Source organism: Myiozetetes cayanensis, unplaced genomic scaffold (genome assembly GCF_022539395.1).
Source record: "Myiozetetes cayanensis isolate MyiCay16 unplaced genomic scaffold, myiCay2020 scf14, whole genome shotgun sequence".
Lineage (NCBI taxonomy): Eukaryota > Metazoa > Chordata > Aves > Passeriformes > Tyrannidae > Myiozetetes > Myiozetetes cayanensis.
In genome coordinates this window covers 15,188,091-15,214,796 of record NW_026087048.1, presented here as the reverse complement: position 1 = coordinate 15,214,796, position 26,706 = coordinate 15,188,091, and the positions used below count along the sequence as shown (strand labels likewise).

The 26,706-nt window shown below is 39.3% G+C and overlaps 1 protein-coding gene across 1 annotated transcript in view; it reads right to left on the bottom strand.

Annotated features, from left to right (window-relative positions):
* MCTP2 (multiple C2 and transmembrane domain containing 2) overlaps positions 1-26,706 on the bottom strand; it is a 104,589-nt gene that overhangs the window by 21,584 nt on the left and 56,299 nt on the right. The window contains exons 15-17 of the mRNA XM_050309907.1: positions 25,763-25,837; positions 24,866-24,985; positions 1,509-1,631 (exon numbers count right to left, since the gene is read on the bottom strand). Of these exons, the coding sequence (XP_050165864.1) occupies positions 1,509-1,631; positions 24,866-24,985; positions 25,763-25,837 (318 nt within the window). The remainder of the gene's footprint in view (positions 1-1,508; positions 1,632-24,865; positions 24,986-25,762; positions 25,838-26,706) is intronic.

Genomic DNA, 26,706 nt, shown 5'->3' with positions numbered 1-26,706 from the left:
CATAGACACACATAAAAAAGAAATCAGGTAATATTAAAGGCACTTTGACTACTTGTTCCATATGATCTCAATCCCAAAGAACTTTGGCAGATGTGTGATTTTGCTTATGCAAAATGCACCCCTGAATTTCATGGCACTGTATTACTTACAGAATGTGTGACAGGAAAAGAGCCAAATTTCTGATGGACCTTTCTTGAGCATTATTACAATTAGCTGCACTTTTAGAGATATCCTTTTTGTAGTATCCACCTAAATGATGCTCTGCTCAATTTTTCTGTCTTCTGTGAGACTGACCTCACCTGAACATGCAACAAACTCACCACAGGATGAGTGAGGGGGCTGGAAGGCATTCTCTGGGTATTTTTTTCTGGGTAAGTTATTATTGTTATTTTTTTATTGGTTTTTGTATTAAAACCAAAACCAGCTGTTTGCCTGGGATTCTCCCACATGGGAAGTTATTTTCTTGATGAAATCAAGTAGTCACTGAAGACACACAGTATCTTTTTGTGTTATTCTGGACTTGGCTGAAACCAGAGAAAAGAATTTCTTTTACCATGTTTTCAAATTAAACCTCTCCTTGTCAGGATAATGCAACTTCCCGTTTTTTAAGAATCTTTCCACTTGGGAATGGATGAAAACTGAACTAAGAGCAACTTTTCTCACTAAATAAAGCAGCTATTGACTTTTTAAATTCTACAATATCATGTCTTTGTATAAAATCCACTTGACTCGTTCAGGTAAAGGTAAAAATCTCAATCATCTTTTTATCAGAAGTTGGAAGCTACACTTTGGCCTCCATTTCATTACTGTATTTATTTCACTTTTAAAAACAGAACACTATGGACATTCATAAATTTATGCTCATTTCTAGCTGTAATTACCACTGTTATGTGAGTAAATACAGTGGTCAACATCAAACAGCATTTCATACCCCAAGAGTAGCACTTTGTTACTTTGTGATTATTTTCTGCATTTAAATCCTTTTTTCTCCCAAGTTAAAAAAAACCGAAGGCTAAATTTCTGGGGGAAAAAACACACTTGGAAAAGTCATTTGAGGATGGGGGGTGGGAAGGAGGAATAAAGGCTTTTTGAAGCCTCAGATCACAGGACAATAAAATAACTTTAAAAATAACTACCTTCTCTTCTGGCTTCTATTGACTTTCCTATTCTATGAATCATGAATCATTAGCGTGATGCAAAGTGTAATGGCAGGAGAGGCATGGCACTTGTTGCTTCAGAAGCCTTTCTTAATTCAACTTAAAAATGTTTGTAGTTACTTAGTAAGTGAAATCCTCCTCCTACACACTCTCCTTGTCTTTTCCTACTAGCCTGAATGGTTTCTTGCTTTAACTGAACAATGAAAATCAAGAGGGCTGAGGTTTCTTTTCAGTAACTTTGAAATAAAAACCCTGTTTAGATCCACAACTTGCTTAATACCATTAAAACAGGTGACACTTCGCTCAAGGGCAAGCCAGGGCTGCCAGAAATGGTACTGCCACTTTACTTGCCTGGGCATCTTGGGTGTTGTTGACCTTCCCTGTTGTGACGAGGGAGAAATTGTAGGCAAAGAGCACCAGCAAAGCCAGGGGCACCATGTACAGCTCCACATTCCAGATGGTGACCACAAATACCTGGGAGAAACAAAGCAGCAGAAGGGAACACATACAAGTGTTTAAAGAGAAAGACACCTAAGGAAGCCTTTCAGTCATTATCACTCTGTACCTTCATCCTTGAATGTCTGTTAACCTCAAACCTCATTCAATATTATTATTTTGGCAAAGAAATCAGCTCGCAAAGCGTGTGCTTTGCGGTCCATTCTGTTTGAGATCATTAGGCTGCTGTTTGTTAGGTCCTCCTACCCCTGTATCTGGGGAAGTATAAGGCCATGAACATAAGGTTACTCCAAAGGCTTTATTCACTCCTTCCTGGGACCCCCTCAAGCCTGAAAGCCTTTTGTCCTCAGTGCTAGTGTTGAACAGATGCACTTATAGAGGTAAACCTGCTCCACTACATCAAACCCTAATTGCCAGGTCTTTCACAGGCTCACAGAGGAGAGGTTTTTTCCTCTTGTGAAACAGGAACCATGGAGCCCCCTTGTCACTCCACAGGGGATAATCAGCAAATGCATCTTCACCATTAATCCACCTATATTTTTGGCACAACAGTGCAGAGAAAGGACTGTTACCATCCAGGAGGCAAGGTTTCAGGTTGCACATGATGCATTATTTTGGAAAGGGATCCAGTCAGCCTAGTCTCCATTCTCATACTCTTGCCATTTTTCCACACAGCATATTCTGACTTCACTGGTTGCCTGGATTCTCTTTACCCCAAACCAGTGTGAGTCTGTGTATTTGGAGTGGTATCTGACAAAACCCACTAACAGCAAAACATGAAGCCAAATTTTGACATTTTGTTCTGCAAATTGGAACACACAACTAATGTGATGGGGATTTAAAAAGCACATAGGCTTTTTTTCCAAAAAAAAAAAAAGTATCAAGCCAAACTGCAATCCTATCTTAAAAGTACCAACGATACCTGAACAGACTGCAAACTTGGAGAGGCTGGCAATGCAAAGTTAATAAACTAAATCCAGAACTGCCATAAAATGCATGTTGTGATCCCATTTCCTTTTCTACTCATACATAGTGTTTCCAGAAGAACTGCCTAATGTTGGTAGCAACTTGAAGTTATTTTAAGCAATCTCCTTTAAAGACAAAGCACAAACACATTTTTCTCATTTCCCCCTCCCCCAAAAGAACCTGTAAGGATCAGAAACAACAATCACATCTTTAGAATAATAACACAGGTAAGTGAAAATGAGTCAGATTCAGTAAATGTATCTCAAACCACAACAAAGGAAAACTCTAGGTGTGATGAGAAATCTAAATCTCTACCTCCCCTCATCCTTGGCCAGTCAGATATTACATATAAAGACAATGCTGGCAGTTGTAGAATGGGATATTTATGGCAATGTATTTTGTGTTATGGACTTGAAAGTGTAACCACACTGTACCAAAGAAATACTTCCCATTGCATTCAGCAGTGTGAGAATTTATAACCCTACAAAACAGCAGCTGTTGTAACTTTGAAACAAAAAGACTTGTCTGACATCAGACAAATGACCAGTTAATACCTACCACGGGCCAAACATAAACCAAGAAACAATGCCTGTATCCGTAACCTTGCCCAAACAGCACTGCATTTTCTAAAGTGAACCTGATTTTATGTTAGCTGTTGCTATGCAAGGAATTAGACTGTCATCCTGTTCTTGGCATTTGTAGGCCAGTAAAACAATCTTTGAGATATATTCATTTATAAAATGGGCTGACATCCAGGCAATATATCCCCATGCTATTGATTTGCAGCGCAGGAATGTAGAAGAGGATTTGGTTTCCTTTTTTTTTTTTTTTTCCTTTTTGATCCTGCTTTTCAACATACTAAAAAATTAGAAGTGATAATGATTCACACAGCCACATTTCATATGTAAGCAAGGCAACAGAAACACGTGAATCCTGGCCAAGGCGACACAGTGCTTGATCTGTCTTACAGGAGTCTTGCATGACTCTAGCTAATAAAGACTTCCAAAATTGTTATATTCCCAGCTGAAAAGTCTCCCATAAATGAAAAGTTCTAACCTGAACAAGTTCATCTGGAACTATTACAACTCCCTTGGATGAATCTCTGCTTGTTTTGTAAGACAAAGTAAAGGTGATACCAGCTCCTGTCCAACCTCAAAGGTCACTCCAAAGAACCAGGACCTCTTCTTGTACATCTCTACACAGGTATCTTTCTCAGGTACATATAGACAGACCAAAACAGACACACACACAAAAATATACATCTGATCCTTGTGTAAACCCCTTCATGGAAATTCCTGTTGCCAGGTATTAATTCAAAACATTTGCTTCAGCCCATTGGAGGGGGTTGCAGTTACACCATCTCCCCAGGGCACGAGCAAACTCAGTCTTCCCTTAATGCAGCAAAAAGGCTCCACCAGCACCCAGCCAGGCAGAGTCCTTCCTACGAGGAGTCAATGAAGCTCTTGAAGAACCTTTCTTCATTCACTCAATTGCAGGACTTGACCCAATTTTAGTGCATCTGTCACCATCCTGTGTGAACATCGCTCTGCTCTGCTGCAAGTGCAACACAACCTTGCAATCACAGGTCATTCAGGCAGGCTACGAAATCAAGACCTTGGTGATTTTAGATCTTACAGTACATTTTGTGTATTATTAAGTTTCAGACCTTAAATAAAACTTCAAACTTCATTACGAAATCTCACTGTAGGCTCAGTGGGTAGCTCAGGCACACTGTCTCTTCCTTTCTAATGCTGACTGGTTAATCAGTTGCTGAGTTGTAACTCAGACAGTGATGCTTTGATAGAGCCCCAACGTCTCCTTAACAAGAGTTGCTTTACTGCTACTGCCACACAGTACAGGGAACTTCCATTACTGTGACACAACACAGACACAAGACAAATTGATTTAGCTATTCAGAAATCATTTAGCCTCGGAGGTATGGGAAATGATTGCTGTGAACATACAGTACATAATAAAAGTTCAGAGCGTGTTTATAAAGCGAATAGAAATATTTCTGCAATCTAACAGCCTTTTGAGTAGTTCTGCAGCATCAGTTTTCAAAGCAGATTGCAAGCAGGCCCATGTCCTATTTTGTCAGCTCTCAGGCAGCTCCCTGACACTGACCACAGCATCAGCAGCCCTGTGACACAGACACCCACTCCCCAAATGACAAGGCTCTCAATCACGCATGTTTTTACTGTCCCCTCAGTCATACCTTATGCCTGGGAGAAGGTCCTGCATTATGATCCCTAAACTGTTTTCTTTTTCAAAGTTTTTTTGCCAAAAGTCAAGAATGCTTTATCTGCTGATGTAAATGATGGCTAATGCAAGGAACAGCATTTTCCTTACTTCTTGTTATCCCCAGTCTGCCTTTTGCCTAGCACACAGACTAGCAAGGGAATCCTTTAACAGGTTCAGATCACTTTCTCAATACCTCAGAAGTCAGGGACACAAACCAAGCCACTGTTTCAAATGATCCAGTTGCAACAAATAATTTCTTTTTTCTATGTTTCACATCACTGTCAGAACAAGTTGTGTCAGACATAATCCATTACATCATTGACACCTTTTCTTCTGGGCTTCACACTGTGCATGGGAGAAGCTAAAAGGACAACAGCAGATTTCTAAACTAAGAGTCAAACAAGTGGAAGTGAGTTTTTTGCATTACTTCCTTTAATGCCATTTGAGAGTATAAAAGCCTATTATAGGAGTGAACAATCTAATTCACAGCATTCTAAAACACTGATCCAAACAGAAACAGAAATGGGACAGACGTATCTAGAGGGAAAGGAAAAAAAAAAAAAGAGCTCTTGAAACTAATATTTAGACTAGAGCTCTGCCTAGAAGAGAACAGCAGTATCACAGCCTTGGAGAAAAGACCACTTGATTTCAGCTGATTAATGTGTTGCTATTTCAAAGGGCCTAATAACTACAAGTTAAAGCTCTGGAGGTTTGGATGCCGTTTCATCTGAAAATCATTGAAGAGGGGTCCAACTGTTCCTGTCAAGAAGCATGGAGTTTGAACAACCATGAGAGTGGCCCTTTTGACAGCAGTACAAAAGATGAGAGAAGGCAGCCTCAACTGAAAGTAAAAACAAACCCTTAGAAACACGTTTCAAATCTGGTTTTTCTGCCCCTCTGGTTCCAATTTAGGATCTGACTATTAAGACCAGATTTTAGACGAGTGTCTACTAAAGTATGCCCATAAAACATTTGTCACCAGCAAACCCACAGTCAGGGGATAGAACAGATTTAAGAGGTTTAGAAATCTAGCATAAGATAGCATCTTCTGTGTAATTTCTCTATGCAGCAATTATAATTTTTCTAACTGTAAAAAACAGGCTTTCTTTGACCTGGTAAGCTTTTGTGGAGAAGTGAAAGATGCTGTGTTATGTGACAGAGTAATTCTTGGAAAACAACAGTGATGGGAGGAGAGCGATACATTCCATCAGATGGAAGAAATAAAAGTGAAAGGAGATTAAATGCATGCGAGGAACCTATGGCAAAAAGTTATTTTCTCAGCCAGTGCAGGCTCCAATGCTAATGAAATGCCTCATCAGCAGAGCTGTGAAAAATATTATTTGGAACTCAAAGTCTCAAAACCCACAATTCAACTGAAGTCCAAACTACTAACAGCTTCATGTGATTTATAAACACGATCTGTGTAATTCGTGAAGGCAGGAATAAAACCTGAGCTGACACTGCTGTGAGTGCCCAAGTTATGTTTTGAACTAAGCCAAATCATTGATTCTGAATTGAGGCACAAAGATTTGCACCCCTTTTATTTAAAAGGGAGAGGGGTTCTATATTTTTTACTTATCTCTGGGGTATGTAGTTTCAAGCTGCCACGTATGCACAAATGAACTCTAGAAAAAAGGAAAAAATTCTGAAAATAAGTACTCAGGGACAAACTCTCTAGCCTTTTGGGTTTTTTTAAGTTTTCAGTCCAAAACAAAATAGAGGACATTAGCCAATAATGTAAGATACTGGCTCCCCAAAAGGGCACTCGAATCCCTTGGAGGCAATAAGCCTGTCGACAACAAATTATTTCTGACAGATACTTATTCCTGCCCTTAGAAAGGGAGAGTACAAGAGTAGAGGAGAGAATGAACATACACAGAGCAGTACATTTGTGCATATGTGTATATATAGCTGTGTATACAGAGGCATCTCTTCCAGATAAGAGCAATCTGGATGCAGGGACAGAGCAGTGCTGAGCCCACACTAACAAAAATCAGGGTACCCAGGGTAGGCTCAGCCTGATGTCGGTGCAGTAGTGAGGCTTGTGCTCTTAGGCTGGCTCATGCATGGGACTAATGAGAATATTTAAAAGAGAAGCCATTAAAAAGAACGGAAATCAGCCTAACACAGCCCCACCTCAGGGCATGGCAAAAAAGGTGGGGGCAACCACACAGCACGTATTTCCCACTCAAGGTCCTCCTTCCAAGAATGCATTCCAGAATCATGCACACCAACACTCTCATTCCCACATCCATATGATGCTCCCTCACTGCTGATGCCACTTCATGGCCACTAAAACAGAGCTCAAGAAGGGGTCAGTTATGAGTGGAGTCGCTCCCTCATTGCAATGTAATAATGGAGAATGTGGCAGGAAGAGAAATTATATTTAAATAAACCAGCACTGGCAGGAGAAACCTATTTACTTTATATTCAATTTGCTTTTTGTGTCCCTAGCAGAAGAACACAGAGCGTCTCAACGGCGGCGTGAAACGTGCGCTGTATTGAACGGCAATGACCAAAATCAAAAATGACCTGAAGGAACAGAGGTCTTTAAATATTAATGCCACATTAAAAATTATCTCTGCGTTGCTCCACACATCAGCCTGCAACTTAATAATTTTTTAAGGGTGTACTACAAGCAAAAAGCTCTTTGATGGAAGTGCAAACACAACTGGAATCTAAAAACAAAGACAAGGCACAAAACATCCACTTAAACATGCCAAAGTCAAACCAAATTATGCCCCAAAAACTCTCAGTCTGCATCACATTTGTGACTGCACAGAACTGAGAAGTACAAATAAACGATATGTAACACTTTTTTACCATGTAGATCTACCTAATTTGTTTTTTTTTCTCAGTTTGTTGCTTTGGACAACAAACAACACGGCTACATTTCCCACCTCAGTTGTCTGCACAGACTAAATGACACAGCAGCAAAGCCATGTCCTGCTGCCATATCCACGAGTCCCATCTCTTCTTGCCCCAGCTGTACCTTGCTGGCCCAGGATGAGCTTAATGGGGAACCTGATATACCCAACTTGTGATTAACAATTTACATTACGTGTGAGGATGCAACAAGGAAAAGGAATGACAGAAAAAAGCCTGAGAAAGATGAGAATTCTGGTCAGCATGGTCACAATTTTACTGAACATTCAAAAAGAAAAGAAAAAAAAACCCAATGTATCCCACTCCCAACAAAAAAAGACATAAAGCAACCAACAAAAATAGTCCCAAAAACCATGCGAAAAAACTTACACTGTTTAAGTCAATATGTGTTAGGGCCGTTTTTGTCACTGCCTGATTTAGACTCTTCAGGGGGATCTCATTTTCTTTGCTGCTGGTAGGAAGTAGAGACTCATTTGTGTTTTAAATGAAAGCTGTGATTCATGTGCAATCACAGGACTCTTCAGAAATGGTGCTTTAAGAAGAAGCATGTTCTTCTGCAAAAGTCACAGCGAAATCAGAAGAGCTGACAATGTTACAATCTGTTCTCCACCATCCTCTTGGGACACTGCCGTCGGGAACTCCATCAGGGAAGGTTGGGATGCTACACTTAAGACTGCAAACACTTACAAAATGTCCCCACTCTGAGCCTGAATTACTACTGCCATTAACATGTTCAACTGATTTGTTCTTTATTCATAACAATGACTGGAATCAGAAAGCGATGAACAACAACAAAATAAAAACAAACTAATTAAAAATGATGGTCTTCTTTTATTCTGATTATTTTCGTTACATTAATGAGGTTAGCCAGCCTAGAAAACTGGAAACAAGATCCTTAGATATATTTCTCTAATGAGGAGGTCAGGGAAGAGGCACTTGGTTCAAGTTTGTTCCACTGAACTTATCTCCTGGTAAGACTATATGTTGGTTAAGATTTCTATACTGCATTCCAGCTATTTGACAACTCTGGCAAACTGGTCATTGTGGATGACAGTATCCAACATAAAAGGGTTTATGTCTGGGGGTGTCACCTTTGTCCTCCAGGACACATACATTTAAACCCCAAAGCTTATGCCCACCACAAATCTTGTGGATGCCTCTATCCGATTTTGTTGTGGCTGCTACTTTATCCCTAATCTCAAAAGAGGTTAAAACAAAATCAACTACAACACAAGTTTTAGGTTCTATATTTATGTATGTACAACAGTTTTAGAGTAAAAGATTTCAAATCCTTTTAGGCAGCAGACACTGAAAAAATAGCTGTTTGCCAACATGCTGACTGGTCTAATTTTTCCCTCATGCTTTTATCTAACGTATTTTACATTTCCTGTGCCAAGTAAAATACAGTTAAGACCCTCAAGCAGTAAAGCTTAAAATTGAAAAAACAGAAGAAAAAAAAATATTACAAGTTTTCTATCTTTTGGGGTAATCTGCTGGGAATGGGCCAGGGGAATAAATCTGCATGTAATTTCTAAAGGGGTAACTATCACAGATCAAGGCAATGGGGGAAGATCACAAAATAAAGGTGGGGTGGCATGCTAGAGAAAAGAAAAAAATCTGTTGTTTCATATCATAGATAAATTATAATGATCATTTTTAACTCTAATGTTTTGGTTTGTTTATCAGCAGGGTGACGATTTTGGAATTATTCTCATATAGAAAGTTATAATCTATTTGCAGGGAAGACAAGGCATCATGTAAGTTAAAAGCCTGGTCCTATAGTAAATAATCCTTCCAAAATGTGTCAGAAAAAAAATATCTGCGCTATTTAAAAGGAGGCAAAAATGTAGGCTGATTTTATTTATTCTGCATAAGGTGAACTACCTTAAAAGGGTCACAAAAAAAACTGTCATTAGCTGAACTGATAAATGTCCACTTATTTAGAGACATTTGTTAACACTGTGAGAAACATTAGCAGACAGGGTCAGATAGTGACATAATTGTACAGGAGTGGAAGGAGTGTTGGTGGAAGTGTTCTTAAATTCAGGCTCTCAATTGGGTTGCAATTGGTAGCAAATGGGAGTCTGAAATGATATGTTTAAACTACTTTAATGACCTCCTCCTTCATGTTCATGGTGTATATTAGAGCTGAATGAGTAAAGAAAAAAGAGCTCTCTAATAAAGCAAACATGTTAAATTACACTTAGTTCAGTAGCAGGAGAATCCCACCTAAGGTTACTTCCCTGGCAGTCTCCACCTATGGCATGGAGAAAAAAAATAAAATCAAAACATAGGTTGCAGTAAATCCTGTTAAATAAGAAATATATGATTGTACACACCATTGCTGCAAAACTGTCTAGTGCCCTTTTTTACAAAATCTCCAGCCCCCCAAAAAATGTTTCCAAATTGAAACAGAGCAGAAGGGAAAAAAAAAAACTAATTTAAAAGCAAAAACAAAACAACAAACCAGTAAACCCAGATCACAAAGCCAGAAATCTAAAAACACTTCTAAACTACATATAAAGCAGTAAGACGATATCCTTTCAGGCAAAGAATTCCAGATTATTCTCTTTCCTTAAGCTGTACATGGGATTCCCCACCACAGCCCCATGCCAGAGCCCATAAGGTCTCTTCATCTGCCAGAAATCCATTTCCCAAAGTCAAGGGGAGAACTGCAGTTCATAACTGGAGCCCCACCCTCCCCACACCTGACACACACCCAGGAACAGTGAGAGTGATTACAGAACACTTAACTATTTCAGCAGGTTCATCATCTGCAGTGTGACAAAATTGCTGCATTACAGAACAAATGCATGAAGATGACTGTGAGACTCACTGTAATTATACCCTGATATGTTACCATTGTAATCTAGCAGCAGTGACACACACACAAAAAAATCCAATATACTGACAGCATGACTATGTAATAGAGATTTTCCACTAGCAGACCTATAGCATTTTGCTTTCCAAAATACAAAATAACCTTAAAAAAAAAAAAAAAAAAAAGTTGCAAGACTCCTGCAATTTCAGGCAGCTGTTCAGGTAAAACTAAAGCCAGAAGATTGTTTATTTTAATAAAGCTATTATATGTGCAGCTCCAAATTAGGAATGGCAGGAGACTCGGGGATGCCTAAACCATCACCACCTGTTTGCCCTGAAAATCAATTAAAGTCACACTATCACAGCAATCCCTTCCGAGCTAATAAAAGTTATACAGCTTCAACGTGCAGCTTTAGGTGCTTTGTGGGAATGTGCCTGAAATCTAAATCCTGAGTCTCATGTTACTTCAACACTAAACACAACTCTGAACCACTGTAAAACTTGCCTTTTTAGGGTTAGAGAAGGTGTTAAGAGAAAAGAGATCCTGAAATGCTGTTTTGATGCAGTGGATTGAACTGATAATCAGCAAACTCTAACGATTCAGCCAAGAACATTATATGGAGTTTGAAGTAGGAGAAAACTGAAGTCCTTTATGACACATGCCTGTTCAACATATTCTGTGCTGCAGAACAGATCCAACTTTACAAGTTGAAAGCAAGGGCAGTAGAGACATCCCAAGTGTTTTAGTAATTAAACGAATATGCATAATGAACCATATGCCCAAAGGGCCTGTTCTTCATGTGGGCCAGATTTTTGTTTGAATTTTTAATTTTTATATACAGATGAAACATTTCATGTAATATAGCAACAGTGCAAAGGAACATGCTATGCAGGAAGGGAAGGAGGAACTACCCATGTGAGAACGATCAGAATACACTTGATGAATTCTGCTCCTCAATTTCCGATTCAGAGCCAAGAGGGCTTTGAGAGAAAAAAAAAGAAAGAAAAAAAAATCCTTTTCTCCTTTGAACAGCTGTATTAGTCATCTGCTCAGAGTCTAGAAAAGAGGCATTAAATATATGTATATTTATATAGGTCATATTTATACATTTATGTGTGAAATGAATCGATTAGATACACCAACACATTTAGATGCTGCAAGACTAGCAAAAACAGACAGTATCAAATTGAAAGGCTTCTGATCCACCAGAAGAAATAACTACAGGATGGCTCTCTGGTCTGCAGTCCCTGTCATGTCGTGTGAGCTGCACTGAAACAGGACACACTCACATCTGTCTGTGAAACAGGAAAAAGATGGGTCAAATTGCAATCTTGTTACAATAAATGTTACCCTACTGCGAACCTGAGCATACAATGGCCTTGTTGCAGAAATATATTAAATTTCCCAAATTCTCCTGGGGTGGACTTGTGTTTCTCCTTTCTCAGTAACATTCACCTTTTTGCATCCCTTGCTTTTAAAGTACTGTCCAAGCAAAAGCAGCATCCTTTGCAAATGTAAGCCACTTCAAATATCCACGCTGCAAAATAACAAACTGGTCCTTTTATGTGATTCTGATCCGTTGGACAAATTTCTATCTTGCTTCACAAAATCAGTGACAGGGGTCAGGTACTTGTGGACGCTCTGGTTCAGCAGCAGAAAACTTTCCTGTATGAGCTTTACCAGATTTCTGAGCAAACTTTTTAATATGTGTTTCAGGCTTTATGAACCAAGAGAACTCAAATCCTTATCAGACTTAGTGAGGGAGAAGAAAATTTGGGATTAAATAGCAGAGTGCCTCACAGCAGCTCAGCTGTAGCACTGCACTTGGATAAACAAGCAGTGGCTGTGCCATGACTGACTTGGTACCACAGAGATGTGCTGAGGAAGCATCAGCCAAGCTCTAAGGGATGCAGACCATAATATGACCCACTCCAGAATTAGTAGGGTGACTTTTCATCAAACTAGGGAGTTAAACTTTTCATGGGACTTCAGGAGTTCCCATCATCAAAGTAAATGGCACAGCACGAAGGAGCAATCCTGGCCACAGCCCTTAAAGTATTTAAAAGCTGAAATAATGGAGTTGTAAATAGTGGCATTCGTTGCTCTGAGTCCTAATTCAGGGTCTGTGCTTTTGCCACTGCTCGGTTTGCGTGATCTAGTGGTCTCCGTGGAAAGACAGATAAACTTCAACAGCTGTCAGAAGACAAAAATTGACAAGGAGCATCACCTTTCCTGACTGTTTAAATCCTTTAAGGAAGTGTTGGAGCAATTAGAGAGGGAGTCTAATCTTTGCAGAGTGCATTAACACTCTCCGACCTCCCAGACAATAGATCAGACCTCAGACACATAATGCTTCCCTAAGGCTTTTTAACCAGAGCATTTGATCTCATCGTCACTCTGTGTGTGTTACTATAGGTATCAGTGTGTAAGACAGGATTCACTGGGCACTGAAGGACCACTGTCTCTGCCAGTATTCATAGAACTTTTAAAACAGCAAGCAGGAATTGCTTTCATTGCAATGCAGGCTGCTGCAGAAGTACTACTTCCCAGAAAAAAAAAAAAAAAAAAAAAAAAAAAAAAAAAACAAGATTAAAACAATCCAGAATAGCTCTGCAAAACGTCTTCATTTTTATTAATCTCATATTTCCTTTCTACTGCCACTGTTTATTTCCTAGCTTTGGAATATAAATCTATTTTTTTAAAAAAAGCTTAGATTAGTTTTTTATTCATAGAAACAGTTATCTGGTAATAATTTCAAAATACTTCATTTCTTAACCCCTGTGGAGGGACTTAAGGGAAAGGGAATTAGGAAGACAGGTCTAGTTTATTAAGGAAATTGAAATATATCATTGCAAATAATTTTCCCAAATGTGTACATGGAAGTATCTGGGGAAGTTTTCTTAACTGCAAGAACAAGTCATCATCTAATTCCTGATGGGCATGTTCAGTTAAAAAAAAAAGCTAATATCGCTGTATCAATTATGCATTTCCCATTTAATATTCTAAACATTTTAAGAAAATTTGCTTAGTGCAATTTTTTAATGGAATTAGACTTTCTTGCCATCATGTTCTGACAGAGGCCACATCTCATATGGCCAACACATAATGGGGTGATAAAAACAGCTGACTGGATTCCCACCCACTGCTAAATACTGGGTGCTGCAATTTCACTGAGCACTGGGGGTTACCCCCATGCAATGCATTTGAGGCACTAGCTAAAAATGCTTTATATTAATCTATTAATGCTTTTCATTAGCAGCAGGGTTTTGTTTTACTTTTCCTGACCTATAAAAAGTGCCCTTGCAAAGTACCTGTGTTACAAATAGGTTTGGCTGCTGTTTAAATGGGTATCTCAAATTTGCCAAGCCAAGTGCATCACAAATGACAAAAAGGTCACATATACCCAGTATATTTAAAAACAAACAAGCCTTCAAAGTCAAAGTGTAATGCAGTTATTTCTAATCTGAACAAACAATAGAATACATCTAATGAAAGCTGACAATTGGCTTTGATACAGAGATGTGCTGCTCTTCTCTTCCATTAAAAGATGAAAGCTGAAGGAAAGTACAGAAGAGTGACTTCTCCCAAAAAGCAAGTAGAAAGTTCTGAACCTGAGCTAGCAGAGTAGATAAAGGCTGTTCTAGTGAAGACTTTTGCTCACCTATGACACATCTCCCAGTAAACATGCTGACTTTACATGGGTAATGTTAAGGGTAAAATAAATCAGCGTATTAGAGTGGTACTAAACACTACATGATTTACATATTTATTAACACTTCTCAAAATCACAGCACCACCTTTAGGGAACAAAACCAAAACGAAAAGAAACCAGCTAAGCTTGACCACAGCGTGGATGCCACAATTAAAAATAACAGATTTAATTTTCATGAACTTGTGGGGAAAGTGATCAAAACTCTATTGATACTTTGGGGAGTGTAACCATTTACTGTGGTAGCAGTCAAATTTATTCACAGTTAATAATACAGGGTTTTTTAATCAGATTTCTGGGATTTTGCAGTCATCCTATTGCTGCAGCTTTATTTCCCACTGAATAAAAATAATAAAAAAAAAATTGAAAGGGACATATCCTGATTTAAGGTATTTTTACTATTACTGCTATCCTTAAACAACCCAAGAACTTTCTGGTTTCTTCAGATCAACCTCTAAGTTAAAGTATATCTTAGTTTCTAATGAAGAAAAGTAAAAGTAAATGAGAACAGGCTTTTTAAAAAATGCATTTGCTCTGTAGCTTCTATACTAACCCCCTTTTATTTCAGAACTTGTAAAGTATCCAACTCTTTCTTATTTTAAAAAGCAAAAAAAACCCCAACAAGCAGAATGCCTTAAGAGAAGTCCCTCAAGGTGTATCTGTCTGCATCATAAAACCAAAATGTTGCATTACCTTCAAATAGGAAATTTCTTCCAGTTGTCACGATTTCTGCAACTAGTTTTAGATTAGTGCTGAGAGAAAGGGTGAATTAAATTAAAAATAAAATAGTTCAAGCAAAAGAAAGAAAACCTGCCAGAAAAATCTGACAAAAGCCTGAATGCCAGAGCTGGCTCATTCCTGAGGGTCCATCGCCATCTACAGGCTTTTTCCTCTTGTTAGAAAACCTGCTATTCCTATTCACACAGGATTTGCCCCAAAATGAGGATGGAGATTTTTAACTGATGTTAAATAACAATAGGTTTGCTGAAGTTAATGGATTTACAGTGATTTAAACCACCTACAGACATGTCTCTACTTATTCCCTCACTTTGGAAGAATAAAAACTTCCTCTACGTTTCAAGGGAATGCAGTGTTGCTCTAAACTTACATCTGTGTTAAAAATAAATGATCTGCCTTTTTAAAATTTAAAAGAAAATAAAAAGAAGAAAAACAAATACTGGTAGGGTTGCTTCACCAATGACATGGGAGATAATAGTCAATGTCTACAAATTCCCTGTAAAACTGAGTGCTTTAAAGTACTTTCTAAGAGGTGCCAGGTCAAAGTAATGTGAATAATGAGACAAACCCAGGAAGATGCTGACTGAAAGAAAATCAATACACCTGTGGCTCTGGGGGGAAAAAGAACACACTTAGTAAAAGAATTTTTAATTTTAATGATATTTCCACTTCCTAATATATACCTTTTTCATAATACACACTGTGGGGTTCCTGCCTTTTATGTTTGTTTGTTTGGGCTGGGCTGCATGCCTTTCTCCATGCAGCTTGCACAGTCAAAAGTCCATGCCAAACTTAGGGAATTTTACATATAAGCTTCTCAAATTGTGGTATTTCCAATAGTGGTGGGTAAGTAGCTTCTGTCTCACACTCCTGTTTAATGAGTCTCACACAGATGCAGCATTCATTCAACTTAGAATACTAATTTCATCTTTGTTTATTCAATTTCTAATCTGTGAATAAAGCGAACTTTCACATAAAGGCAATGGGCAAATTGGGAAAATAAAAATGACTGGATCCTGATATGGAATATCATCTCTTTAGGATCAGATCGGTTAGCAAATGGTTACAAATAAATTTCCCTTGGTTTTCAACCTACCATTCAATCGATAACAATTACAAACCAGAATCTTGTGATAAGAATAAAAAATTCAGAAGATGCTCAAAAGTTTTAATCTTAAGTTCCTCTAGAGAATTTAGAACTGCAGAAAGTGATACAGCACAAGAGAAAAGCCAGCTATCAGGCAGTGGGCACGTCAGTCTTGTCCACATTTTTTTGTGAGGCAAATTCCTAAAATTGTGATTGAGCTTTGTAGCAGTAAGAATCATGAGCTAAATTCACCTTTGACATATCCAAGTTTTGCAATTCCTTCTGCAGTAAAGGAAACAGTTCTGCCTTCATGGACAGAAAATTTCACCTTTTATAAAACAGCAGAATAACAGTCAAGATTTAAAAAAAAAAAAAAGGAAATGCTAATCTGGAATTACTCTCACAGTTAGGAGAACACAGCGTATCTGCTAACAAGGGGTTAGTTACAGGAGCTCAGCGACATTAAATATACAAATAAAACCAGCAACGAGGCAAGGGTATTATTTTACTGTGCTGAACAAAGAAAAAAACATACAGTGTATACAAAAATAAACAGAAAATGTACAAAACAGCGTAAGATAAACAATAACCTTTCACAAAACTTCAGAACTTCAAAAGGCACAAGCCGTTATATATTAAGGAAAAATAAAATTTAAGAAAAAGGGCTTCATAAATCAAACGACTAAAGTACAAAACAATATAGCAAACTCCAGCCAGACCACAAAGAGGGTTTGCTCTTCATAAACATCAGATCAGGCAGCTAAAATTATTACCAAAGCTCTCTTGTAACTGTCACCTGTGGTGGGTATAATTACAGGCTACTGCTGCAAGCACGCCCACGTCATATGGCAATAAAAGGACCTACAGCTTGCCAAGACCAGGCAGACAATGGAGAACATACACCACCTGACGAGAGCCCAAAAAGATCAGCCAGGGAGACTAATAAAAATGACAGCTTCGAAACAAATGACAAAGCTTCAACCACAAAAAAAAAAAAAAAAAAAAAAAAAAGAAAAAAAATCTGATATCAAATTAACTGGAAATGCACCGAGCAGAGTTCTCCAACAGGTCACAACTTGAGCACAAAGGCAGGCAGAAGGGTTTGTGGATGCAGTTAGTTCAGGTTTTAGCTAGAAAGAGCCCTTTTTCATTTGATTTTTTTTTATTATTATTATTATTATTATTATTGAATAAAATGTTTCCACCTTTGATCTTGGCTTTGTGGGCTGTCATTAAATAGCCGAAGAGATGAAAGCTGTATTTCCACTCCGGTTCTGGAGACTGACAGATAGCTAAATATATACTTGTATCTTAATGCAGACACCTTCCAGGGATAAATCCATATACTGAAACAAAGCTGAATTTCTTTCTCATTGCTTTAATTCTCGACTGGATGCCTGCATAGACATTCCTGCTGACCAGCTGTACAGAGGTTTATCCTCTGACAGGACTGTCCTTTTACCTGAATACGTGGACTACAGAGTTTAAAACACACGGCAGAGGTATTAAAAAGCTTTATCATCAATTAAAAACAACATGATGCAATTAAAGAGTGAGAGGCAGTGATTTAGGTCTGTCTCATTACCAGGGCTGAGGGAATCATTCCTATGTAATGCATTCAAATTTTGACTAAACGGCACAGAAAACATGACTATTCCTTAAAACATCAGTGCAGCATAGACTTAATTTAAGAGGAAGATCCCTAACCCCAAAATCAAGGGAATTGCTATACTGGGTAAATGCCTTGTTAAGCACACCCATAGGAAATGAGTATGACTCCTCAGATGCAAAACACAGTTTTGCTTTTATTTTTATTTTGGAACATCTCACTGGTAAAAAGCAAATCCCCAAAACTCCTGAGATGGAAACATAAGGCCATCCACCTTTTTTCAAAGTTAAAGGGGATATTTGTACTGGTCGCTGCTCAGCTCCATCTCACCCTGACTCCAAAGCTTCAAAACTTAGCTTTTTAAATCTTGTTTATCCTGTTGTCAAGCTTCTAAGTGGTTATTTCCCTATTAACTTTGTCCTTGTTTGTTCTTGCATTTTTGAAAGAGCTGGAAATAACATGTGTTTACTTTGCTGTGTGTCTCTCAGCATCATCAATATCACTGTTGCTATTCCAGGAATTTTAACTGCTGCAGCAAAGCGAAGTCTGGGATCTCGAGCTTAAATTGTATTCCCCTCAACCACAGAAGAATAATATACTGGAAATGTAAAAACTGCTGGCAAAAAAGGGTAAAACCATCTCCTTTAATTGTCTGGAGAAGCCTGTTTCTCATCTGAGCAGCCACTTGTGTCAGGTAACGTGCTCCTGACAGCTTTGCCTGCAGAGACGGTTGCGTTTTCACAGGCACTGCCATGAGCAGTGTGGAGGAAGCAGGATGTAAACGCTTCCTCCGTCACCAGGAAAATGCTTTTACTGGGATAGAATAGCTCGGAATAAAAACATACCTCCCGCCTTCTCACTGGAGTTCGAGACAATAATTCTAAAGATGTGCCTTTGCCAGGGATTTGCAGAGGGAAAGAGGGGAGGAAATGTCGGGGGCTCTGAAGAATTACTTACTAGGTCATATTCCCGAAACCTGCCTTTTACTGCTCCTCCAGCACCAGATCTAGACTTAATATGAGCAAATTTTTGTACCAGAGTGCTATTTTACAGCTCCCCTATTTAAATAGAAAACTGCCTTTGCCGACTGCTTCTTTAAAACTGTAGCAAAACACAAGCTGCAAATGGGCTGAGAACAGCCCTCAGCAAAAGCTCTACAGTAAAGCGGATGTAAAGACCATCTCTTTTGCATTAATACTTTTTTCTTCTTTTTTTTTTCTTTTTTTAAAGTTCCTTGTTTTTTCCAAGTTCCCTATTCAGTGTTTGAAGAATACTCATTCTTCTCTCTTTAGGATTACATCTATTCATTTTATTTAGCTTTTAAATGTGGAGACATTTTAATCTACCATTACTTTAATGCTGTTCCCGGATAGTTTGGGAACAATGTTTTATATTTCGTCTTTAGCTACGAGGATGGGAAAAAAAAAAAGGGGGGGGGGGGAAGACTATACCCTTCTCATCAGTTACACATGTAGTCGTGGCAGGGTGGTTTGTGCTTTGTATCAGGGAACTGCTTGTTCAAAATTAGCAGACAATCCATGGGGAAAATAAGATAAATTTTAGGGAAGCTCATGTGAGAGCACAACTTCCTTCCCCACCCTATAGAAAAGTGAATTATTATCAACTACTGGTAAGTCAGAAGTCTCAGTTCACTTTAACCCCTATCCTCTGCTGAACTGGACAGAGGTCCAAGAGGTGTTTGGTGACTCAGTCTCTATCCTAAGCTGTTTGGATTTCATAGCTGGTACTGGTCTCCCTTCTCCACAGATTTCTCATATTCCCTCTGAAACTTTCATCCCAAGAATTTTCCCTTATTGATCTATAACTCCTCTCCTATCAGGGCAAAAAATAAAATAAAATAAACCACTGTGTTTCAAAACAATGCAGGAGTTAAATTGGATGTTTTACCCATATATTGTTGTCACGCCCAGGGTTGAATTATGCTCAGTACAAACAGGGCTGGAACATTTTGTGCTTTGCTTGGGAAAACCAAACCATAACAAGTAGGAGACACTTGTCCAAATGCAGAATGAGAGATTTACCCCAAGTAAACTCCAGAAGGCTTAGATTTCAAATTAACAAACATATTTCCTGAGGGAAAAAGAACATTTCCCTTACTGATAGGCAATTAGCAATTTCAGAGGACAGTGTCAACAAACTAATGGCCTTTTGCCCACAGTTCATCGCTATAAATATAGCCCAGCTCAACAGGGATCAAAAATTGTTTGTGTCTAGTAAGATGATTGGTGTCTTCTCTATGAGATGAGTTTAGCTGGGCTCAGATCCAGCTCCCATATCACAATCTGAAGTGGCAGCGTGTTCAGTGGCACACTCAGCAGAGATGCCCAGAAGGTCAGGCTCTGCAGCCCATGAACTATCTCTCTGCTACTACCCCAGATTGGGCCTGAAGCAAACTGGCACAGCACTGCACATACCTGCAGCCTCATCCAGCCCTGTGAGCCCTCAAGACTTCCAAGTTCCCACAGCCCAAGGGGCCAGTGCAAAAAAAAAAAAAATCAGGGCATTCTCAAGCTCTCTCTACATTTAAAAAGCTTTGGAGATCTCAACAGAGAATGGTACCAAAATCTCACCTCTGCAGCAAGGAGCACAAAAGCTTGTGTTTGGGTTTGCTGCTGCATTCACAACCCCCAGTAGCTCTGCTGGGCACCCCAAACCCCCCGAGCTTCCCTACTCTTGCATCAGCTGGCTTTTTGGGCAGCCTGGAGTGCTCCCAAATGATCCCATGCCTGTCATTTTCCCAGCTGCCCACCACTGCATAACTGCAGTGAGTCTGACCAAAATCTCCACATTTCTAACACATTATGCTGCATCACCACATATTCCTTCCCTTCCTCCCAGTACTAAGCCATCATAAAATAATTAGCAGACACACTGCAATGTCACTGCTAAGTAAATAAATACTGCCTGTGCCTGATGCATTCCTTGTCTGGCTGGCCCAGGCTGCCGGCGAGGGCTGAGCTGGAAAAACAGCTCCCACCTGTACCCACCCTGGCAGCAGCCTTGATTAGCAAGAAGCCTAAACCTGATATAATGGGAAATGCTGCCAGTAAAAATGAAGTATTCTGGCATGGGTGAGTGTGCAGGGACCCTGAAGGAATTCAGCAGCAAGCACTGCCAGTCACACCAGAGGTGCTTTGGTGGCTGCTTTCCCATCATTTGCCTGATCCTGTCAATGTCTCTCCCAGCTATCATGCAAACTTTAAAAAAAATATACATGATAGTAAAAATTCCAGTCAATATATCCTTTTAATTCCCAGCAGATTATATTTTTTAATGCAATTACTGTAATTTCATTAAGTGGCATAATTACCATTAATGCAGAGAAAACTGTCAATAGAAGGTGTAATTATGTTGTATAAAATCACAAGCACAATGTGCAATGATGCATAATTCCTCATGAAAATCATTCTGTGACTAAAATTAACTTTTAAAATATTTTTAAATACACTGAGTACAGTAAGAATGATTTGGTTAATGTAGACTTCACTTCCACAACCAGAGGAGACGGGGCAACAGAGCAGGGAGGGAGTGTTTTTATGTAGAAGGAAGGTTCAAAAATTTGGTTTAAGTGTGCATCAGAAGGGTAGGAACGTGAGTTTTCATATGCATGAGTCGGGAAAACAAACAGTTTATAATTACACAGATATATAAAATGACTTGTGAGCAGACATTCCCACAGGCACATTTGACCATGCAGCTCTGGCTTTTTGGATATCAGGAACCCTGCATGGAAGTGATGTCCCAATGGAGAAAAGTGTGACGAGGAAGGAGTGATGAGGACCAGGCTAAAACTACAACATTCACAATGGAAACTGGTAGAAAATTGTCCAAGGTAGGATATGAAGTGTGTCAGGCTCCCAAGTAGGACCACGCAGGGATGTCCTGGACTATGTCTCTGGGTATCTTCAAAGTAAAGACCTTTTAGAGAGGTGTGTTTCAATCAAAACACAACATATTGGGTTGAATACAGAGATAACTATATCATAATTAAACAGAATAGAATGTTTGAAGGTGTCTTTGGGTTTTAAAAATCTACAGATTTCACCCGATCGTGAATTAATGAAGAAGAATACACGGACAACGTATTTAAAAGTATCTCTTGGTATATGAACACTGTTATCTCTATAGGCAGCACTTTTCACATGTGGGAATATTCCTGATATTCCCAGGCACACAGAGCCACGTGTGTCCATTTTTTTACACCAGACCAACAACAAGAGGTACACTTTGAAGAACGCAGAAAACCTGTGTGTGTCTCCTTCCTCTGACCAAGGATGATTCTTCTAGAATCTGTGTAACAAAATTTGCACCAAACCCTTTGTGCACAGGGCAAACATCATCAAAATTTTGCTTTTCATCTCACCTCCCTTTTAACCCTCTTTCCAAAATCTCTAAATCTGAAAAAATTCTGATTTTACATGTGCCTGAGTAGAGCCCATCAGTGTCCTCTGTGCCTATACAATTAACTCAGATCAATGAAAAATCACTGATTTAAAAGCAGAGAATGCTAATGAATAATATGATTTTATTTTTATAGCATAGAAAAATTAATCTACTCGCATGTTCTTGGATTGTCTCCTCTCACCATTACAAACTAATAAAGAAATTTAGCTTGGGATGATGGATCTTATAAATGAGAAAATACAGTGATAGTGTTTTTTCTATTCACTCACGTCCTACCTCTGCTGTCCTATGTTTCTTCCCTCTTTACCCATCCCTCTTTTTGTCTTGCAAACCCAGAAGTAGCAGCTGATGTCCTTGGCACACACATGAGCTGTCACACTAATGGGGAGGGAGGGGCACTGTAATGAAGACTAAACCAGGAAGGTGTGAGATACTGTGTCCTCGCCTATTGCCATCCTCTGATGAGCTCACAAATATTTCCTTCTGTCTGGCAGTGGTTTTTTTGTCTGATTGCCTTAAAAACAGGGCTGCCATGATTGCACTGTCTGCTTGTCTTCCTCCTCCTCCTCCCTCCCTTTATTCCCCCTTGGAGGAAGGAGCATGGACTACCTGTAGAGGAAGAGCAATATAAAAGGAGAGGGGGGTTTTAAGGACCACCCAGTATCTGGGATTATCTCAGAGAAGATAAATGGAAATGAAGAATATGATCAAAACAGTTATTATTGCTAGTGGCCCAAGGGACAACATCTGCAAGGAAAAGCACTTTTCTAAAAAGGCATTTTATGGTTTGAGGGTCTGACTGGCACTGAAGCTACCAGTGAGGGTTTTATGAACCCAGCTGAAAAATGGGTAGAGAAGCTTTTTGCATCTTCCTCACCTCATCTTTTAACCAACATGTTAAGAGTGGATTTTCCATAGAGACTGGGGCAGGGAGGGATGCTGCACCCACCATGCTGTGTGCGTATTTTCAATACTATGAACACTCACGCTGGAAATAGTGAGAGAGAGAGAGATATATAATTAGCATTTCATTTTAAGTGCCAGAGCTGAATTATTTCCATGTGAGAAAAATCAGATAGACTTAAATTTTGGGTTGTAGAAGAAGCCTGTGGTAATTATTCTTAGAGTTGAGTATTTTTATTCCTTTCCCATTACCCACTTTCTTTCAGGAAACCAGGAGTATTATGGTATCCAGTAAAGATGTTAACAGTCTGTAATTTGTAACCTGCTCATCCTCCTCTCCACTAGGAATAAATTCCTTTTTCTGCAGGCCCACTTTCTCACCCTCTTATTTTTCTGCCTCTTCACCCCCTCCAAATTTTTCCTAGGTCTGGAAAATCAAAGTTCACAGCTGTAACTTCACAAGTACTTTGGTGCAAAATCTCTTAAGAGCAAACCTTTTAAATATGTGCTTAGATTCTTCCTGTATACTGATGGTGGGACAGTGACACTGGGATACTCTTTTTCCAGTCCCAGTGTGCATGACCTTGATTCCCTTAGGCACAATCACAGAACTCCCTTGCACAGCCACACAAACTTCAGTGAGGTACCAACTACTCTGCTCTCCATCAGCTCTCAAGCCATTAAATATATATATATATTATATGTATATATATAATAAAAATAATATGAACTAAATTAACTACAAGCAACAGCAAGATAAAAAATTACAGAGAAAAGACCCTCTCATCCTACCCACTCGAATGTGTCAGCCATCCCTCTGACCTACAGGGTGAAGACAGCTCCTCTGTCTTCACTCTGGAGCTTCTTTAATCAGGAATGATCTGCTTTACTCATCTCTGGTAAATACAATGAAGTTGTTTTCTTTAAGAAAGCCTTTAAGCATCCTACAATTCACAGACAGTAAAAGCAGGAGAAAGTTTTGGAGATGTGACTTTTATATTGCTTAATAAACACTCAACTCAAAAACTTTCTTTCTGCATGCTGGACCACCACAAAACGATTCTGCAACCTTTAATGGCATGCCAAACATTTCAAGCATGAAGAAAATGTCACACCGCAGAATAAAGAGCAGGCAAAACCTTTTTGTGCTTGAGTGGATTATGAGAAAACTGCAAATGGGGTGTTTACTACCAAGAGGAAAAAGGAGAGAGATGAAAAGCAGGACAGGCAGGTGGAGAACTTGGGTTTTTGTTTGCAGTGTGCAGCAGAACTCACTGACCAGCCTTTTCCTTTTCTCTTTCTTTTTTTTAAACAATGTATTATTACAGCCAAGACAATAAATCTGCAACAGGCAATGTCAACACAGGCATAGCAGGAATTGATAACCTGCAGTGAAGTGCAATGGAAGATGGAACGAACAAGACCCATCAGCTCACGGTGTCACCCAGACCAAAGGCATCTCCCTACAACACCCTCTTGGCCGCCACGTCCTTTCTTTCCTACCACCAAGTTTTCATGTCTTAAATGAAAAACAATTCAAAATTCCAGGGTCAGCAGACAGTTACAGCCTTTGCATGGTGGCATCACCCACCATGGACATGGGCATCCCCAGTGCTCGGTGCAGAAGGTGAATACCTCTGCTCCAAGCAAAGAAAGGCTATTCCTGAAGGTCTAATTTCCATCTCCACCAGGCCCAGTGTGGCCCAAGCTGCCTTGAAACCCACAGCCCTGCAGCCACAGAGCCATATACCAATACACCAATAACAGCAAACGATAAAGGGCTTTACGCTGGTGGAGAGGAAGGCACGGTAACACTCGACATCTTATATCACTTAGCCTCATGCAATAAAAGAAGAAATCCACTTACCACAAATGCTATCAAGCTCTTTACTGTGGACTCCCAGAGAAAGCAGCTCCAAAGGAATTGTATTGTATTCCATATTGCCATGGTGATTTTTTTCACGCGATCAACATTTCTTGATAAGATCTGATAAATATTGAGTGGGAGGAAGGGAGGAGAAGAGGAGTTTAATCAAACACACTAATATCCTACTATTGCTTCAGAAACAGGGATGATTTAAGCTACAAATGCACGCCAGGGCACATATTACAAATAAAGCCTCTATTTCAGATACATTCTCCAGCTCCTGTCTGCTTTCTGATTACACCCAAACCTTCCAGATTTTCCTCAGCCCTTAAAAAGAAGAAAACAGGCCTGTCTTGATGCCAAAACTAAATAAAACAGCTACACAAACCTACCTTTATCCTCATTTCATTCTCAAAATACAGGGATGTCTCAGGAAAAGGGCCAGAGAGAATGTAGTCTGCACCTCTTTTCTACATGTTTTGGACTAGTCCATAGAAACAAATAGGGACTTATTACAGGACACCTTAATTTTAAAAAGAATAAAGGCCATTGTTCTAAAATCCTATGGGCTTTTCACATAAGGAATTTATCCCTGGTTTCTTCCTTCCCAAAGAAGAGAATAAGGCTCTTGTTGAGCTTTAAGTGCTGCGAACTGTGCAAAATCCACAGCTATCATTTTCCCCACTCAGAAGCACAAAGCAGAACTACTGATGCAAGCTAGATCAGAAAGCAATTTCATGTTAACACAAACAAACCTTTTAATATATACAGAAATACACTGAATTTACATGTGTTCAGCATTTTATGCATAAGTAGGTTTTGTTCTTGCAGCCGTGCTACAGCAATTCAGATCTTTCCAAAACAGATGCAAAAGCTTAGCCCAGACACAATATTCACCTTTTTAGAAAATTTGCGGTTTTCCTGAGTGAAGCGCTTTTCTCGGGGCTTGAATGTTCTAATACTTGCTTTTATCTAAAAAAAAAAAAGAAAAAGAAAAAAAGAAAATTATAAAAATAACATCATGTAGTTTTAAATGTGTTATTTCAGTTTCATATCATGAGTGCTGTTCAGGAAGACTAGGAATTTCAGCATCTTATTAGGAATTTCAGCCTCTGTGTGGCTTAGGAGTTGCTTTTTAGACATCTTTTCTACAATGAGGAAGGTGAGGCAGTGACACAGGTTGCCCAGAGAGGTGTTGGATGCCCTATCCCTGGAAATATTCAATGGAGAAGGCTCAGAGCAATCTAGTCCAGTGGAAGGTGACCCTGTCCAGGACAGGGCAGTTGGAATGAGATGACCTCTAAGGTTCCTTCAAACCCAAACCATTCTGTGCTAAGAAAAATGCAGATAAGTTAAACTGAGCAAGGTGGACTCATTTCAGCAAAAGCAAAACTGTGGCACAGTCCAGGATGCCCTTAATAAATAGGAGTTAAACTCGGTAAAAGGCTGTAGGGCATAAACGATGGAGACTGACTCAGCCACCTAAAAACTAAGCACACTGTGTCCATGCCTCATTAATTTTCCTGTCAACACCCTGGGAAGAGAACATCCTGGGTCAGCTTTTTGGGGAAGAAGTAGGTGTTAAAACTAATGTATAATAAGATGAACATTAAGCCCTTTTTTGGCTGTTCGCGGCCACAGCAATCGGCACCTCCTTCCCAAGCCGCTTGTGGTTATTTGTCAAACCAAAACTGCACCTGCTTTGTCCCATCCACCTGGAGGGGCCACAGCTCTGATAGTCCAATATTTCCCCACCCATGACATCAAACATCCCTCTACCACCAGATGCAATCGGGTCAGGACTTTTCCTGCTTGGATTCTGGTTTGTAAAGCGCCACCCC